At 40.2% G+C, this 14,383-nt stretch overlaps 1 protein-coding gene across 2 annotated transcripts in view; it reads left to right on the forward strand.

The window, feature by feature from the left end:
* vrtn (vertebrae development associated) overlaps positions 1–3,174 on the forward strand; it is a 4,410-nt gene extending 1,236 nt beyond the window's left edge. Inside the window, exon 3 of one of the 2 annotated variants that reach the window (XM_056582067.1) lies at positions 140–3,174. In XM_056582067.1, coding sequence (XP_056438042.1) covers positions 140–1,918 — 1,779 coding nt within the window. In that variant the 3' untranslated portion in view covers positions 1,919–3,174. The remainder of the gene's footprint in view (positions 1–139) is intronic. The other variant, XM_056582068.1, reaches the window with a different exon arrangement.
* Positions 3,175–14,383: the final 11,209 nt, after the last annotated feature.

The raw sequence follows: 14,383 nt of genomic DNA on the forward strand, positions 1-14,383 counted from the left end.
TTTGAATAAATAACTACATAGCAATCATCTCTGTTTCTATTTTGTTGCTCATCAAGAAATAACGTGGTCTTTGATTTGACACTTAAGCAGTGTATTGACTTCAGTTCTAATTTTGTACTGCTACTGTGACTGCCTCCAGGTTAGGACCGTGCTGGAGATGCTGCTGTGGAAGAGGTACTACCTGTGTGGGATGATCGACTCCAAGATCATGCTCCAAGCAGCCCGCTTCAGCCTATGTGCAGAGGAATCCGAGGATATGCTCAACCTGCCTGTAGCTGTCCTAGAAGCCATCTTTGACGCAGATGTCAAGGCGTCCTGCTTTGCGGGTTCATATGCCAACATGTGGCATGTCTACGCCTTGTCTTCGGTGCTCCACTCCAACATCTACTCCATCTATCCCATGTTCAACCCAAAGATCCGCCCATATTTCAACAGACTCATACGTCCCAGGACCTGCCACAACAATCTGAAGCCGGATACCCTCCACATAATGTGGTCTGGCATGCTACAGTCCGGCACAGTCTTCAAACCCAACAATTTTGTGGCGTTGGTCAAAACGAGTGACCTTAAGTTTGGGCCGTACGGGTTCTCCGCAAGACAGAACCATGGGCAACCGAACCAGGATTCTCCAGTGTCCTACACCAACCTAAAGGACAAGAATGACATCGGCAAGAGGACCCTCCATCGCTGGACGAAGCAGACCGAAGAGAATTGTCAAAAGTCGACAGCCAGGTACAAGGCCAAACACTTCCTGCAGGCCTCCTATCTGGAGGGAAAGCTCAGCCCTCTTCAACAGTTCAAAGAGATCTTCCCAGAGATCTCAAGGTCCACCTATTACAACTGGAAGCACGAACTAGTGATGGGCTCCGGGGGTACCTACTCGGCAACATCCTCCGCCGGTGAGGTTAGCCCCGAGAGCACGGAGCAGGAAACCTGGTCCTCGCCGGAGCCAAAGCAAGAAGAGCCAGACCACCATGAGAGTGTGGCCACCATGTTTGGTCTGAACCTCGGGAAGCTGGACGGAGAGCGGGCCCAAAACGTGGCCCATATGCAGGAGGCCAAACGCTGTCTGCAAAACTGCATTGCCATGAACACTTCCCTCCCGTTCCGGTTCTTCAAAAGAAATTTCCCTGGGATATCACGATCCACCTACTACAACTGGAGGAGAGAAGCCATACTGTTCCATCGGGGCTACAAGACCGGTGTCGGTAGCAGTGAGGAGGGCTCTGATGCTGACAAAAGCCAGAGTCCAAAAAGCTTCCTGCCCCATCCTGCCCATGCCGACCCCAACCACCTCGCGGTCCCAAGAGTGAAAATCTGTCGAAGAAATCACAAAGTATTCACGTTTGCATACACGAGCAAGAAACAGCTCAGAGATGCCGCAAAGATCCACGTACAGAAGTCCAAATGGTCCCTAGCTAAGTTCAAGCTTAAGTACCCATCCATGTCTCCATGCTTCTTCTGGCGGTGGCGTAACAGTCCAGGCTCCAACAAGAAAAATAAGAAGGCCAGCCCCACTGTGATGCCCGTACCTGAGGGCCTGGGAAGCATCCCTGCAGAGATGGAGGATGAGATGTTGCTGCGGAGATTACATTACCAAAATATGCCCTCCACTGACCCAAGCCCAAATGCGTTGGAAGGTGGCACCCAGACATCCCTTGATGTCCCTTTCCCAAGATACCCTCTACCCAACCCTCTTCCCAGCCAGACGCAAATCACCGACCAAATGTTTGTGATGGATGTCGTGGCCCTGGCAAACTTCAAGGCTAAGGCCAAGCTGTTCCTGCAGCAGCGGTTTGAGGAGAAGGCTTTCCCTACGTTCAAAGAGTTCAGATCGTACTTCCCCTTCACACCGCGCTCTACCTACTACATGTGGAAGAGGGCCCTGCATCACGGCGTGTCACTCGTTCATGGATAAATGCTAAATATTCACTTGTTTTTATTTTTTCCATATTTTCCTAGAATCAGAAAGATGCATGATTTCCAAAATTTCTTACTAAGATACTGTAAAATGAACTGGCCTTTGCGATACCGTGTGCCACCTTTTAATACTTTAAAGCATCCCCAGCTAGGCATTGCTAAGGGAAATGCCTGTTGTGTGCCCTGATCTGTCCATCCCCCCCAACACGTCATCACTACCTCATGGACTGCACCTGTGTGAATGGAGGGTTGCATGTCTCTCCTTCTAACCCACCTGACTCCCTACAGGCAAAAGGCAGTTCAAAGTCACTTTTTAAAGGCTTTTTGTTTAAAGTTGTTGTTATTTTCCTTTTGGGGGAGGGGAGGAAATCCATTCATTCCATTTGAGCCATAAGCCCTTTATTTCCTATTTTGTAAAATAGTTTTGTTTCAAATGTTGGCGCTGTAGTTTGCCTTTTTAATTTTTTACTCACTAAATGATATGCCTTATGTGTAGATGCTAACTTGACTCCACAAAACAATCGGTGCATGACATTTTTCTGTTTACAGGGTTTATTATGTACACAGGGTGACTTTTTTTTTTTATACTGTGCAATACTTAATGTACACATCAGGAATTCACTTGGTGAAAAAATATGTTTACGGGGGTTCAAGAGGTTTGGCTGTTGATGGATTGTCTCTTTTTTTTGTTTTTTCTAAACCATTTTGTTATTGCCATGCCTGGTGGTGAATTTAGTATACGATTACCTGTATTTGCACTAAGTACATGTGTCACATATTGAATCTGACTTGATGAAAATTGTCTCATTTTACCAGCACGTATTCAGTTACCAGTGATACTTAAAAAATCCTAGTTTCTTTATTTGTGACAAATGCTTTTTGTACAATACCTCTTACAAGAAATCGCATTAAGCTATGAAAACCCATCATTATGATGAGTCGTTTTAGGAACTTGCACAGAACCCTTAGTTTACAATTGTGCATGTATATTTATTTCCTCACTCGTTGTTCATCTGACTTATGCGATAGCTCGCATTATGTTCAATGACTATAAGCACAAAATTTGTACTGATGTTAGATTATCAATAAACCATCATCACACCTATTCAGCTTTTCTGCCCTTTTCTCTATGTTCTAGAGAACTAGGTCTCACCATTGCTTTCCTCAATATTTTCCAATGTATCCTACTGTATAACAAAATAAATACTAATGGTGGTGGCTTTAACAAGATCCATGTCAAATAAATAATTGTAGCCTTTACGCGTCACGGTTTAAAAGAATGAACAAATGCACAGCAACTCTTGGAAGCTCAACGTCGTGACGGACCATTGTCTTCTGTAAGCCTTTCAACATAGGTGCTCTGCTCCACAATCTGCTCTCTGCGACTAAAACGGGGGTTACATTACACCACTCAAAGGGCATTCTATTCTAGGTGTTTCTTTTTTTTTCGTCTCTGCTTGGAGCAGGCATTGTGGTTATGCTAACGATGGTAACGGCTGAGAGCGAGAAATGTATTGAAGACGTGAGGGGGTTGGGAGGGTTAATTGTATGCGTAGAGATTGAGGTGTTTGAGGTGATAAGGCCAGGCACAGCCAGGATGGGGGTAGAGAGTGGGAATTTGTGTGTGTGTAGAGTGAGAGGGGCAGCCTGTTTCTCTCCCGGGCGGGTGGGGTCAGAAGTATTGAGCATTATGTTTCAGGTCACCTTGTTCTGGTCAAACAACTTCAGGCACTGATGTGAGAACTCGGAAATGTACCATTCCTCAAGACACTCCCCATCCCACAAAGAAAGAATCAAAAAAATATATGTAGCTCCTATGCATATGAACTGAATGTACATGAGAAATGGACGTCACAGTTCTGCTGATACTTGAAAAAGCAGAGGGTTTACCTAGGGATTCTAATGTGTGTGTTTGTATGCGTTTGTATTTCTTTGTGTCTGTGTGTGTAGTGGAGAGGAGATGGGGGTTGGGTACAACACGGCAAGGGCGTAACCATGGTTTAGACATTGGGGGGGGTCCAATTTTTTATTATTATTTGTTAAGTGCATTGCCTACAATTCAGCCTGCCTCTCTGCCTCCCTGTCTATCTGTGCTGCCTGCATTGTGACCACATGTCATTATGTTATCAGAAGAACAGTGGCTGACCTTCGTGATCATTTTGGTCTATATATTCTGCTTGTATTAGAAGTAGGCTACTTTTATGTATTGCTGACATGTAGGCCCAGGTTATAAACAATGTTGTAAGGCTGTCTAGTCTCACATTCAAAATTCTCACCTTATCACCTGCATGTCCAGAGCATGTCCCTGTCTGGCCACTGCTTTCAGCATGCCTGTCTCTCTCCCTGTCTCTCTGTGATGCCTGCATTGTGACCCCACGTCATTTTATCAGAAAAAACAGCGACTCATATTTTAATTAGGCTACTCGTTTTATTTGCTCACACATTTAGCTCGGTATCAAGCTACTAATTGTCTGGAGAAAAAAACGTGTACGCTCGGCTGCTGGTCCAGTTTTATCCACTTTTTAAGTAACCTCAAATTGTCTGTTACCTCCTCTCCAACACGTTAAATAACGTTACTTACATTCAAATGACTCACCTGATCACCTGCATGTTCAGAGCATGTCCCTGTCTGGCCACTGCTTTCAGCATGCCTGTCTCTCTCCTTCTCTCTCTGTGCTGCCTGCATCGTAACCATGTCATTTTATCAAAAGAACAGCGACTGACCTTCATGAGCTATATTTAATATTCTGCTTTTTTTTTTTTTTTTTTAACCTTAAATGGGGTAAACCATTTAATGCAGTTCATATGAATAACTTTGAATAACAAAACACTATAATTTAAACGTTCAAATAAGTCAGATAGCCTATCCATCAAATATAAATCTGCAAAGAAAGTGTGTTATTTTGCTGAATAACTAACTTTTTCAAGTTAAAGTTGATCGTTAGACGAAAGTTATTCATCGTTAAACGAAACGTAACGGAAGGTAACTCAACCTGCAAAACAATCAGCCAACAGCCAATATAGGCTACCTGAAGAACATTAACGGCAGGTGATCCTAGTGGTTCTAATGTATTAAATGATCCTTTCTCACAAAAATATATTTAGAAGCAATTCCTGCAATAGGCCTTTAAAATGATGGCCTGAGTTTGTATATCTTAATTTGTTCACAATAAGCAGGGTTGCAAGATCAAAATGAATAAAAAACAAAATAAATAATTTCTCATTAATTATTTGAACACATCTTTTATAACACACTTTCTTTGCGAATTACATTCTTGACAAAACGGCTATCTGACTTCTATCTGACTAATATTCTGCTTTTACGAGGCTACTCGTTTTATTTGCTTACTCAAAGCTCGGTATCAAGTTACTTACTGTCTGAAAAAAACTGCGTATGCTTGGCTGTTGGTCCAGTTTCTTCTGCTTTTTAGGTAACCTCAAATCCTCCATTACTCAACTTTACTTTCTTGGCTCTCACTGAAGAAAGAGTGTGGGGTAACCATGACAACGCAGAAAGTCGCGAGGTGGTTTCAAACTAAATCGCACAAGTGTACAATTAGGAGGGGGGATTCACACACTTAACAAACGGAAATAAATTGAAAATAAATAAGACATAACAAGAGACCGATCCATTGACAGGGTTCATAAAAAGAGAACATATATTTTACATTTTATCCTGCTGTATATTGGGGGGGACAGGTTAGTATTTTCTCAACATTGGGGGGGACACGACCCCCCCAAAGAATGCGTGGTTACGCCCTTGCAACACGGAATGGTGAGATAGTATTGGTAACTAATGAAAGGGTTGGATTCCCACTCTCATAACATTCCCTGTATCCATATGTTCTTCAAATTTGAGTTCATGATTGTATTTTACCCGGCAAGAAATGTGCAATTTTCTGGAGTCTCTAAGTCAGAATTTTCTGTGAAAATATCACTAGTAACCAGGGTGCGGGAAGTGGGGGTGCTTAGGGTGCTGCAGCACTCCCCTGGCGGCCCCTGGCTGTAACTGCAAGTGAGAAAGTTTTCTGAACAATTCAATACTTTCTTTTTTTTTTTGTATAATTTATCATACAACATGATTTTTCATTAAATTATTGACATCCACCCTTTTTATATTTATCATATTATCATTTCATTTTATTTAGAACATTGTCTGTGTAGGCTGACGTTGGCTATGACGCACAACGCAGAACTGTCCATAGCTGAATATGGTACTATGCTGATTTTACATAAGCATGTTGGTGTTCAACATCTGTTGTAGTGAACATTCTAAAACTGGTGTAAAATGTTGCTGCCATATTAATAGACACGTTGAATGTTATCGTTATGATTCTGGAATCCCGCACGTAAACTGGTTGGAAAAAAAAGAGCAAAGACGGACGGTTCACTTGACGGAGAAACCGTCACTTTCCTCATATCAGAGAACTCGTAAATCTAGATGAAAATTAAGGCTTTCTTTTTTGTCACTTTCATTTGTAAACCTTTAGAAATAACCTCCTATGTCCTTGTTATAACTCTGTGTATAATCCCGGACCGCAACAGCTTGTCAGCATGTTGTTAGTGTGTGAAATTCAGCACAGTATCAGCCGAGTTTACTTTAATTTCCACATTGTTTGCTTGCCAACGTTTGTGAATAACAGTGGCTAGTGGGCAGAACTCTTTTTACACACCAGTAGAGTGTTTATCAGAGCGGAGCCCTGAATGTGACGTCACCCGTCATCTCGTCTCTGTAAACAATGGATGTCGCGCAGCATTTATTATGACGTCATTATATAGACTCTCTCTCAGCACCCCCCCCCCCCCTTCGGACTGACTTCCCGCGTCCCTGGTGTTGTGTTTTATTTAATGGCGACCAATAAAATACGATAGTGTTACACCTTATATTTTATTTGACAAAGACAACAGTGTTACCCCTTATGTTTTTTTTCATGACGACCAATAAAAAAACCAGTGCTACCCCTTATGTTTTTATTCATGACGACCAATAAAAAAAAAAACGGTGTTACCCCTTTTTTTTTTTCACGACGAACAATAAAAAACAACAGTGTTGCCCCTTATGGTTTTTTTCATGACGACCAAAAAAAAACGACAGTGTCACCCCTCAAGTTTCATTTGATAAAAACGACAGTGTTACCCCATATGTTTCATTTGATAAAAACTACAGAGTCACCCCTCATGTTTCATTTGATGAAAACGACAGTGTTACCCCTCATGTTTCATTTGATAAAAACGACATTGTTACCCCTTGTGTTTTTTTTCATGACGACCAAAGAAAAACAACAGTGTTACCCCCTATGATTTATTTGATAAATATCGACAGTGTTACCCCTTATGTTTGTTTCATGACGGTAGATAAAAAACGACAGTTACCCCTCATGTTTTTTCCATGTTGACCAATAAAAAACAACAGACACCCTGTCGACGATTTTGCAGGGAACCGAACATGAGCTTTTTAGAGTGCTAACCTACGAACATTATCAATGCACCATCAAGACATCGAATGAAGCCATCACAATGGTTATACTTGACTTTATAAATCGCATGAAATAGAAATAAGAGTCTTCCAACAGAGGACAACAACCGGACTTGAACCCTGGTCTCCAGGGGCTTAGCTCACAGCTCTCTCCACTTCCCACTGAGATTAGGCAGAGTGCACTCCACTGCACCACTGAGGCGATGACAATACACAATAATCAATCATCAATAAAAAGTATATACATGACATTAAAATGAGCGTGTGTATTTCTATTATTTCCCATATGTTTTTTTTCATGACGACCAATAAAAAACGACTGTGTTACCCCTTATATTTTATTTGACTAAGACAACAGTGTTACCCTTTATGTTTTTTTTCATGACGTCCAATAAAAAACAACAGTGTTACCCCTTATATTTCTTTTCATGACGACCAATAAAAAGCAATAGTGTTACCCCTTATGTTTTTTTTCATGACGACCAATAAAAAAAAACAGTGTTACCCCTTATGTTTTTTTTCATGACGACCAATAAAAAACAACAGTGTTACCCCTTATGTTTTTTTTCATGACGACCAATAAAAAACCACAGCGTTACCCCTTATGTTTTTTTTCATGACGACCTTTCATTCCCCTTCCCTTTTGACTAGCTGCAACGCTTGTCCATCAAATGTAGTTGGATATTCATGTTCTTGGATATACATGACATTAAAATGAGCGTGTGTATTTATATTATTTCCCTTAAAGACCAATAAAAAACGACTGTGTTACCCCTTATGTTTTTTTTCATGACGACCAATAAAAAACAACAGTGTTACAGTGTTACCCCTTATATTTCATTTGACTAAGACAACAGTGTTACCCCTTATGTTTTTTTGCATGACGACCAATAAAAAACAACAGTGTTACCCCTTATGTTTTTTTTCATGACGACCAATAAAAAATGACAATGTTACCCCTTATGTTTTTTTTCATGACGACCATTAAAAACCAAAGTTATGGTTTTTTTAAACCCTTATGGTTTTTTTCATGACGACCAATAAAAAACAACAGTGTTACCCCTTATGTTTTTTTTCATGACGACCAATAAAAAATGACAGTGTTACCCCTTGTGTTTTTTTCATGACGACCAAAGAAAAACAACAGTGTTACCCCCTATGTTTTATTTGTTAAATATCGACAGTGTTTGTTTCATGACGGCCGATAAAAAACGACAGTTACCCCTAATGTTTTTTCCATGTTGACCAATAAAAATCGACAGTGGTACCCCGGTCAAAGTTTATGCAGGGATCCGAACCTGAGCTGTTTAGAGTGTTAACCACCAAACTTAGCAATGCACCATCAAGACACCGAATAAACACATCACAATCATTATACTTAACTTTATAATTCGCATTAAATAGAAATAAGAGTCTTCCATCAGTTGACATCAACCAGACTTGAACCCCGGTCTCCAGGGGGTGAGCTCACAGCTCTTTCCACATCCCACTGAGATTAGGCAGAGTGCACTCCACTGCACCACTGAGGCGATTACAATACACAATATTCAATCATCAATAAACACGATATACATGACATTAAAATTAATGTGTGTATTTCTATTATTCCCTTATGTTTTTATCATGACGACCAATAAAAAACAACAGTGTTACCCCTTATGTTTTTTTTCATGACGACCAATAAAAAACGACTGTGTTACCCCTTATATTTTATTTGACTAAGACAACAGTGATACCCTTTATGTTTTTTTTCATGACGACCAATAAAAAACAACAGTGTTACCCCTTATGTTTTTTTTCATGACGACCAATAAAAAACAACAGTGTTACCCCTTATGCTTTTTTTCATGACGACCAATATTTATATTATTCCTTTATGTTTTTATCATGACGACCAATATTTATATTATTCCTTTATGTTTTTATCATGACGACCAATAAAAAAGGACAGTGTTACCCCTTATGTTTTTTTTCATGACGACCAATTAAAAAACGACTGTGTTACCCCTTATATTTTATTTGACTAAGACAACAATGTTACCCTTTATGTTTTTTTTCATGACGACCATTAAAAAACAACAGTGTTCCCCCTTTTTTTTTTTTCACGACAACCAATAAAAAACGACTGTGTTACCCCTTATATTTTATTTGACTAAGACAACAGTGTTACCCTTTATGTTTTTTTTCATGACGACCAATAAAAAACATAGTGTTACCCCTTATGTTTTTTTTCATGACGACCAATAAAAAAATGACAGTGTTACCCCTTGTGTTTTTTTTCATGACGAACAAAAAAAACAACAGTGTTACCCCCTATGTTTTATTTGATACATTTCGACAGTGTTACCCCTTATGTTTATTTCAGGACGGCCGATAAAAAACGACAGAGGTACCCCTAATGTTTTTTCCATGTTGACCAAAAAAAAATCGACAGTAGTACCCCGGTCAAAGTTTTTGCGGGAATCCGAACCTCAGCTGTTTAGAGTGTTAACCACCAAACTTAGCAATGCACCATCAAGACACCGAATAAACACATCACAATCATTATACTTAACTTTTAAATTCGCATTAAATAGAAATAAGAGTCTTCCATCAGTGGACATCAACCAGACTTGAACCCCGGTCTCCAGGGGGTGAGCTCACAGCGCTCTCCACTTCCCACTGTGATTAGGCAGAGTGCACTCCACTGCACCACTGAGTCGATAACAATACGCACTAAACAATCATCAATAAAGAGGATATACATGACATTAAAATTAATGTGTGTATTTCTAATATTCCCTTATGTTTTTTTTCATGACGACCAATAAAAAACGACAGTGTTATCCCTTATATTTCATTTGACTCAGACAACATTGTTAGCCTTTATGTTTTTTGTCATGACGACCAATAAAAAACAACAGTGTTACCCCTTATGTCTTTTTTCATGACGACCAATAAAAAACCACAGCGTTACCCCTTATGTTTTTTTTCATGACGACCTTTCATTCCCCTTCCCTTTTGACTAGCTGCAACGCTTGTCCATCAAATGTAGTTGGATATTCATGTTCTTGGATATACATGACATTAAAATGAGCCTGTGTATTTATATTATTTCCCTTAAAGACCAATAAAAAACGACTGTGTTACAGTGTTACCCCTTATATTTCATTTGACTAAGACAACAGTGTTAGCCTTTATGTTTTTTGTCATGACGACCAATAAAAAACAACAGTGTTACCCCTTATGTTTTTTTTCATGACGACCAATAAAAAACAACAGTGTTACCCCTTATGTTTTTTTTCATGACAACCAATATTTCTATTATTCCCTTGTTTTTTTTCATGACGACCAATAAATAACAACAGTGTTACCCCTTATGTTTTTTTTCATGACGACCAATAAAAAACAACAGTGTTACCCCTTATGTTTTTTTTCATGACGACCAATCAAAAACAACAGTGTTACCCCTTATGTTTTTTTTAATGACGACCAATAAAAAACAACAGTGTTACCCCTTTTTTTTTTTTCATGACGACCAATAAAAAGCGGAGCCCTGAATGTGACGTCACCCGTCATCTCGTCTCTGTAAAATGGATGTTGCGCAGCATTTATTATGACGTCATTATATAGACTCTCTCTCAGCACCCCCCTTCGGACTGACTTCCCGCGTCCCTGTGTATTATGAATCCAGAATCCCATTGCTAAATCTTTTGGCAGGGTGTAAAAGACAATTCAAAGTAAATCATCCCGGAACAAATTAATGGTCACACAAGACTAGCATGAAGACTCACTATAGGATGTGGATCCTGAATCACAATGGGTCTAATATTTAAATATTAATCATGCAGGCTCAATATACCTGTTGTAGCCTACGTCACAAAGTCACATCTGCCACCTTTATTTATTTTTTATTTATTCAGATCCCCATTAGCTTCCACAGATGAGGTCGCTAATCTTCCTGGGGTCCACATAAAACAAAAAAAAATACACATAAGCATAAACATACATACAGTACAAAAACGTATCATTGTCACAAAAGTTAGAAACACTGTAACAATTCAATACATTGTAGGCCTAAAAACAGCATTAACCTCTTAAATAAAAATAGAAAGTTCACAAGTAGGCCTACATCAAGCAAATAGAGAGTCATTCCTGTTGTGTATTCCCTCAACATCTGTTTCAGTGATTTTTTTAGTCTATATTTACCCTTGACGCTTCTTATGCTAATGGAAAAAGGAATTCCACTGACTGACGGCTCTGTAAAGGACTGCCTTGTTCAGTTGATTTGGTTTTGGCTGTCGGAGGTAAAATCTGCCTTTTCTGACCAGTAGTCATGTAACTGTGCCTTGATCCTGTCTGAACAAGATGTTCTGAAAAAAAAATCGGGTTTCCTATGAACAACGGCGTTTTGGGTAAACAATAAACATTAAAAGACTAGATGTTACTTTAGCCTCAACCGTCAACCATGACAGACTGTTGTGCATCTTCATGACATTAGTTCTAAAAGTACATTGAAGAGCCAATCTTGCAGCTCTATTTTGAGCCAGATGGAGTTTCTTTATATGTTTTTTAGCGGCGCTGGCCCACACAAGCCCAATACAGTAGGCCTACCCTAAATTAGAGAAAACTAGAGCCTGAGGCCCCGTCCACACGAAGCCGAAACGGGCGAAACCGTTACGGTTTCGATCTATCCGGTTTCGAAGTATCTCCGTAAAGACGAAGCCAAGCGAAACCGGGTAGACCTGTATAAACGCTGTAGTACACAAGCCAGGCCCATAAGGGGCGCTGCTTCTGCTACAGAAATCCAGAAGGAAAATAAATAAGAAAAGAGGCGAGCATGCGCATAAAGGGTGAGACTCCGCGGGCTTAACAGTCATTGGCTAGAGGATCGAAGGGGGGGGCGATGACGTCATGGTTTGCGGTTTCAGTCAGTTTCAGGCGTCCACACGAATCCAAAACGAAACCGGGTAGATTTGAAACCACCTCCGAGGGTGGTTTCAGAAGTTTGCGGTTTCGGTCAGCGGATTCGCCGGCTTCGTGTGGACGGAAGGCCGAACCGTACAAGACCTTTGCGGTTTCGCCATGAAATCGGCTTCGTGTGGACGGGGCCTGAATCACCTGATTCCTGACTGAAGGTGTCATAGTTAGAGTCTTTTCTAGTCATAGCAATAGCTGTCCCATTTTAACGGCAATTTAATCAATATGGTCCGACCATAACAATTGATCATCTATTAAATGCCAAGTAATTTAATTTCATAATTTCACCTTCATTTTGGAAGCACAGCAGCATCGGAAGGTTAGTGCGTTATTGTGTGTTAAGTTATTGTGTTGATAGTAAAGTATTTTTTTGTGAGTATAGTAATTCATAGTGTAAGTCATCATCATTGTTGGGAGCCATTATTGGAAACTGACTCAGCAAGGTGGCAAAACAATGTTTCCATTAGCCTAATTGCAGTATGTTTGTTTAGGCTACATTAATTTAGGATTTTACATCAGGCCTGCTACAACTATTTTATATTCTCTCGGAAGGGCTGTGCGTCTCCAACAATTACCCCCATGATATTGACTAAAAATACTGCCTGCTGAGACCAGGTCGTGTTTGAAGGCAGCATATGCGTGTCTTTCGTTGGTCGAGATATCCCTGTGCTCCGACAAGAAGAAGAGCAATGGCCAGCAGACCCCTGTTTGTGTAAAAAGGTGAGCTGTGTTTAATTTTTCAACAGTAGCATATATTTATTCTCGAATGAAAAAGAAAAGTCACAGAAAAATAAATACATAAAGAAGCAGTTCGTCAGAATGACCAACAGGGGGAGCCATTATGACACGCCGTAACGCTGTATTGGAATTCCGTCTCAATCCTTCCTTTACAAGTAGGAAGTAAATACTCCAGAGGAGGATTCTGGCTAGACATTCTTTAAAAGGTCCATGCTACACATCACAGCAGCTGGATGTACACTTTTTCATCATGTTGTTTCTATTTTGGGAATATCTGCCTTGATGTCATTATTTAGGTTGATTCGTGTCGTGTGGCATACGAGACGATCGAGTGCCTTGTTAAACACACACCAGGATGTGTCCAAAAAACGGAGGCACACACACACACACACACACACACACACACACACACACACACACACACACACACACACACACACACACACACACACACACACACAGTGGCTGCCCGCCACTCAGAGTAATTCTAAGAAGTAGCCTACCGATTCGTTTAAAATAGGTCTACTGAGGACGACCTCGTTTTTGAAAGCGATTTATGCCACAACCATTTATTTCATACTATTTAGAATGTATAATGGATAGTGATTCTCCCCTGTGTATGAACAATGTGACCAGAGATTGACTAATATTTTATTATTACTGATCCAAGTAGCCTACTCATACACGACCAGGGAATAGCGTCATAAAGTTAATTGGATACGATGTATGCCTTAGCCACTAGGTGGCAGTAACATGCTTTATATAATATGAAGACGGATTCAATCTGATTTTTCACTTCTTGCACTTGCGCATGCACATTCTGATCACACACAGATAGGTTGAGACAAAAACAATCGTTTGTTTCAGTGCTCACGGTCTCTAGAACATTTGTGTTCGTGATAACTTCATTAATATCAAAAATACAAACTTGAGAAAAGCTTAAGTGGCAAACATATTGATTCCTCTGTGATTCTGAACAAACACAATATCCGGATTTCAAATAAGATAAACTCCAAACAAACTTTGTATGAAACTAAATTGACCACGTCCTATTTCTAAGGTGTTGGTTGCATTGTTACATTAATACACTTAACGTCTGTTTTAGCAAGTCAGCATATCTGATCACTCACTAGATATGATTCTGTGCACATATCACAAACACACACACACACACACACACACACACACACACACACACACACACACACACACACACACACACACACACACACACACACACACACACACACACACACACACACACACACACACACACACACACACTGGAGC

The sequence above is a fragment of the Gadus chalcogrammus genome, chromosome 21 (genome assembly GCF_026213295.1).
Source record: "Gadus chalcogrammus isolate NIFS_2021 chromosome 21, NIFS_Gcha_1.0, whole genome shotgun sequence".
In the NCBI taxonomy this organism is placed as follows: domain Eukaryota; kingdom Metazoa; phylum Chordata; class Actinopteri; order Gadiformes; family Gadidae; genus Gadus; species Gadus chalcogrammus.